At 34.6% G+C, this 5,851-nt stretch overlaps 1 protein-coding gene across 1 annotated transcript; it reads right to left on the bottom strand.

The window, feature by feature from the left end:
• Nucleotides 1–1,049: 1,049 nt before the first annotated feature.
• On the bottom strand, nt 1,050–1,459 carry LOC112128042. The gene has a single exon (XM_024229800.1). The coding sequence runs from the start codon at nt 1,452–1,454 to the stop codon at nt 1,128–1,130; it is 327 nt and encodes a 108-aa protein (XP_024085568.1). The 5' UTR covers nt 1,455–1,459; the 3' UTR covers nt 1,050–1,127.
• Nucleotides 1,460–5,851: the final 4,392 nt, after the last annotated feature.

A 5,851-nucleotide genomic window follows, 5' to 3' on the forward strand; every position in this document is an offset into this window, starting at 1 on the left:
AGTTGGGAAAAATTTCATTACTGTAAAATTTAAGTTATAATTGTTCCAAAACTACATAAAATTAGCATCAAGGCTGAAGTTTTAGTCTGGCCAAGTTATTATTTATTTTTTAGGGTACATTATAGGCATAGAATTGACTTATTATAATAATATTATAAGTAATAGTTATAACTAAAATACTTAGAATAAAAAACAGAAAGGAAGAGAGGTTGATGGGAGAATGGCCTATGTTTATTTTTTTGTTCTATAAACGATCCTTATTTGAATAATTGTGGTCACCAATTGGCTAATCGCAAAGAGTTTTATGTAGAATAAATAGAAAATAATATTCAATTGTAATGATTGTCTTCACGGTAAAGGGGTCGTTAAGTTCATTTGGTCGGTTGACTCTCGGATAAAAACCTAATTTTATCCCTTGGGGTCTTTCAACCCCCTTTTTTTTATTTTGAGAGAGAGAGTGTTTGGAAAACTCCCCGAGGCTTATGTCAATGAGAGGCCGCCAATAGGCTTTTTAAAGCTGAATCAGCCACCCCGAGGTCCAGGGCAATCCGCTCGTGGTTCAAATCGGATAGGTGAGGGTGATATTGACATGTCGGTAACACTCGGAAGAGGGTGGACCGCCCCGCCATCCCTGCGACCCTGTAATTATTTAAGAGGTGAAATTCTCCAACCCTCTCAAGTCGGTGACGACGGGTTGACAAATCGGATAAAACTGGAAAACGGCGCTGAAACTGTAAATGAAGAGACGGAGGCCGATCTGTCGTTTTAACTTTACGACTTTCGATATCCCTTCACCTTTCTCATTAACAAATTGACGACAGGACGGAAATTATACGAAATCTGTCCATTAGGTGCGAAAAGAGACGATTGAGATTGATACCGTTTAATGAATGAAATGGGGAAATTTTATAATTAACAAATAAACCTTCTAGCCTTTTATATCTGTTCAAATCAGACGATTAATTATGACAATTATAACTTTTAACAACTTGACCATAAAAAGGAACAAAAGTTGATAGAATCTCTTAACCTAGACTCAATGACACGTCCTTTATTCTTAAGAATAAAGTTCATAATTTATAGAAATTTCTCAATGATATATTGGCCGTTTTGGCATGCCTTTCCTATTACAGAAAACTGCCTGTATAATTTAACGGTTCGGGGATTAATCCTGGCCGAGTTCCAAATCCGTGATAGTCTCGCTTCTTCAAGGTGGTCATTTCAGGATCCTCGTCAGAGGGGCAAAAACAAATTTTGTGACTCGATTTTCCGATTTGAAAATGTTTGAAAATCACCTTGGCGTGGCTGTGCTGGAGAGGGTGTGGAGCTGGCATCGGCTGGTGTTTGTGGAACCAGCCGGCAGTCGAGCCGACGACGAGCACCGCTGCGACCAGGAACGTCACTATGATGCCACCAACGACTAGCTTGCTCCTCGACGACATAACAATCGCCATTTTGATTCCTGAAAAAAATGAAATTTAATTTAATAATTCTAGCAGAAATAAAATCCGCAGAATTACAAAAAATTTATGTTTGAATTTTTTGATTGATGTTCCAGCTGTAATATTAATTAAATTAATTAAAATAATTTAAAAAAAGTAGAACAATATTGAAATACAACTAGTGTGCTATTACTATTAATATTGTATTACTAAAACGTAAAGTAACAGTTGAATTGAATTTTCTTAAGTAAATAGGAGTGAGTTTGTGAGTTTTCTAACTTTAACGACTTTAGTCAATAATCGACCCTCGCACACTTTTTGCTTCGGATCAATGGTAACTAGGGAATTTTAATCTTGGTAAGTAAGGTAACTAATTTTAAACTTTCAAGTTGGTTTATGTTCATTTTGGGATTGTATTTGTCGGTAATTGGCTCAACTTTGAAATTAGAAAATCAAAACAGGTTTTTAGGCTTGTAAGTTGGACTAACTTTTGACTTGCGCTCAAAGGTTGGACTTATTTTAGGCTTCAGTTAGTTGCTAAGTTGAATTAATTTTAAGCTTAACTTGTTGGTAAATGCAATTAATTTTAGACTTTGGTTGGTTGGTAAATTAGACTAAGTTTAGTCTTGGGCTCGTTAGGAAGCAGTATTAATTCGAGGCTTGGATTCATGAGTAAACTAGTATAATTTTCAACTTTGGCAAGTAGGTAAGTTGGACTAATTTTAAGTTTAGGTTTTTTGGTAATTTGGACTAGTTTCAGACTTGGGTTAGTTGATAAATCGGGCTAACTTTAATCTTGGGCTCGTTGGTAAGCAATACTAATTCGTCTAGTTTGCAAGTTGGACTAACTTTATGCTTTGTTTAGTTAGAAATTCAGACTAATTTTAGACTTTGGTAAATTGGCCTATTTTCTGGCTAGGGTTTGTAGGTAAATTGGCTAGGGTTCGTTTTGATTAATTTAATTTAATTAATTACTTAAGGGTTAATTTTACACCTGAATTGGTTGATGAATTTGACAAATTGTAGTTGTGGAACTAATTTTATGCTTGACGTAATTGATAAGTTGAAATAATTTGATCCCTGGCTGATAAATTGGACATGTAGATGGATTTATATGGTAATTTATTTAGAAATCGTGAGATGCGGTCAGGTGTGATGTAGGTTTCAGAAAAACATTTTCTTTATCGTGCCAATGTTTCGATCTTTTATTGAGATCATCTTCAGGGCCTGGGATTTACAAACATGGTTTACATATAACAATTACATTTTGGATGTGCAAAAGTGAATTTATACGATGCAAAATATATTTTTTTATATATTCAATCAAAGTATTCCTACTCACTCAAAGTATTTGTCTTCTGTGTAATTGTGCCATTTTTGCGTGTCGTGTCGAGAGTGCCAGTGAGATTTTGCTATTTTGTGTTTATATACGTTGGATTTTGAAGGGGTGGGGAATGATGTCGGTATAGAAAAGACATTTTTGTATAAGGCGTCGGCTTCTTTGAGGTGAAAAGAGCAGACGAAAGGAAAAAATGTTTCGGCCAGATTATCCTTTCAAGATTATATAGAAAGGGATAAATAGGAAAAGGAAAGCTAAATTGTTGGGAAATTAGACTATCTGAAAAAATTACAATTACACAGAAAAAAAAACACTTTGAGTGAGTAAAAATACTTTGATTGAATATATAAAAAATATATTTTGCATTGTATAAATTCACTTTTCCACATCCAAAATGTAATTGTTACATGTAAACAATGTTTGTAAATCCCAAGCCCTGAAGATGATCTCAATAAAGATCGAAACGTTGGCACGATAAAGAAAATGTTTTTCTGAGACCTACATCACACCAGACCGCATCTCACGATTTCTAAATAAATATCGATTAACGGTCACTAATCACCACACATTTATATGGTAAGTTGAACTAACTTTATTTGACTAATTTTTCACTTGGTAAATTGGACGAAATTTAGATTTAAGCTCGTTGGTAAGTGGAACTCATTTTAGCTTTGGGTTATTTGAAAAGTTGGTCTATTTTAGACTTCCATTTGTTTGTAAATCGGCCTTTTTTGAGGCTTGGGTTCGTGGGTAAATTGGACTGATTTCAAACCGGTTCGTTGGGAATTAGACTAATTTTAGATTTAAACTCGTTGGTAAGTTTGATGAATTTTATGCTTAGGTTAGTTGGAAAGTCGGGCTATTTTTAGACTTGGGTTCGTTGGTGAAGAGGACTAACATTATACTTGGGTTAGTTGGAAAATTAGACTATTTTAGAATTGGGTTCGTTGGAAAGTCGAACGAATTTTATGCTTGAGTTAATTGGTAAATTGGACTAGTTTTATACCTGGCTTAGTTGGTAAATTGGAAATGGTTTAAATGTGAGTTAAATGGTAAGCTGAATTAATTTTAGGCTTGAGTTAGTCGGTAAACTGGGATAATTTTTCGCTTGGTAAATTGAATGAACTTTTTAGACTTGGACTCGTTGGTAAGTAGAACACATTTTAGCTTTGTGTTATTTGAAAAGTTGGTCTATTTTAGACTTCGGTTTATTGGTAGATCGGCCTATTGTGAGTCTTGGGTTCGCGGGTAAATTGGACTAATTTTATGCGTGACTTAATTGGTAAATTGGACATGATTTAGATGTGAGTTAGATGGTAAGTTCAACTAGTTTTAATCCTAAGATTCACTATTTTTCGTGGTCCGATTGACCAATTAATAACATTCAATTAATTAAGGTTTTTTAAGTTGAGATAAAAAAGTCAGTGTCACGAGCGGGAAAATTTTTGAAGTCCCGAGACGTAAACGTTTGTAAAAAGAAGGGAAAATTCAAAAGGTTGTGTTGAGATGAGAAGTGTCCGAGAGAATCGATGTAGCCCGTGGTAGAGTAGCGGCGTATCAAGCCGAAGGTCGTGGGTTCGAATCCCGCTCGTGACACTGACTTTTTTATCTCAACTTAAAAAACCTTAATTAATTTAATCCTAAGTTGTAACCCTTCCATTTATTGGTAAATCGGCCTATTTTGAAGCTTGTGTTTGTGGGTAAATTGGACTAATTTCAAACTGGTTCTTTGGGAAATTGGACTAACTTTAGTCTTGAACTCATTGGAAAGTTGGACCAATTTTATGCTTGGGTTAGTTGGAAATTTGGACTAACATTGGACTTGGGTTCGTTGGTAAGTTAGTCTAATTCCAAGCGAAGGTTAGTTGGATAATTAGACTATTTTAGAATAGGGTTCGTTAGTAAGTAGAATTATTTTTATGTTTGGGTTAATTGGTAAATTGGACTAACTTTATGCTTGATTTAATTGGTGAATTGGAAATGATTTAGATTTGAGTTAGATGGTAAGTTGAACTAACTTTAGACTTGATTTATTCATTGGTAAATCGGCCTATTTTGAAGCTTGGGTTCGGGGGTAAATTGGACTAATTTCAAACTGGTTCGTTGGTAACTTAGATAAATTGTAGGTCGTTCCTTAGTTTGGAATAATATTAGATTAGGGCTCGTTTGAAAGGAGGACTAATCTTATGTTTGGATTTGATAGTAGTGTGCTAAAAAAATTTAGACTTGGGTTTGTTGTTTTGTAAAATTATTTTTCTGATTTAGCCTTTGATAGATAAGAAACATTTTGGACTGGATTAGTTGATAAATTTGACAAATTGTAGATGTAGGATAGATGGTAAGTAGAAATAATTTTGTGCTTGACGTAATTGATAAGTTGGACCAATTTGATCCTGGCTTATTGGACCTATAGCTGGTAAATTGGACGAACTTTAGACTTGAGTTATTTATTGGTAAATCGGCCTTTTTTGAAACTTGGGTCGTGGGTAATTGGACTAATTTCAAACTGGTTCGTTTGGAAATTAAAATAATTTTAGACTTGAACTCGTTGGTAAGTTGGACCAATTTTATGGTTGGGTTAGTTGGAAATTTGGAATAATTTTAGGCTTAGGTTTGTGTAAAAGAAAATGTTGTTTATTCGGCTTTAATTCGGATATTTATAAAAATTAAGTCTGTACGGTCTCGTTTTTATTTTTCCTTTATTAGATTAAAAATGCTTTTGTTTTTTTAACTGTAAAAAAGTTTTACGTTCTTTTGCTATGGCAAAAATACATCTGTATTGTTATATGTTTGATTAGCAATCCTTTTTGATTTATTCGGATTCCCGTTGCCGGCCGGCGCGGTGTTAAGTCTAAAATCGGGCGCAACAACCGCACAGGGCCTGTGTTTATTTACTGGCGGATTTTTAATCCTCTTCAATAATAATAAGGCTAAGCTCTCTGGGGCGTAAAGGATTATGAAGCCTCCCACTCTGTTAAAAGGGTGGAAGAGCTGACACCTCCATGGAGGCGGAATTTTCACCGTTAATAAATAAAGACTCACACGAGAGTCAAAAGGTAATTTTTTACAC

The sequence above is a fragment of the Cimex lectularius genome, unplaced genomic scaffold (genome assembly GCF_000648675.2).
Source record: "Cimex lectularius strain Harlan isolate CLEC.00 unplaced genomic scaffold, Clec_2.1 scaffold369, whole genome shotgun sequence".
Taxonomy (NCBI): domain Eukaryota; kingdom Metazoa; phylum Arthropoda; class Insecta; order Hemiptera; family Cimicidae; genus Cimex; species Cimex lectularius.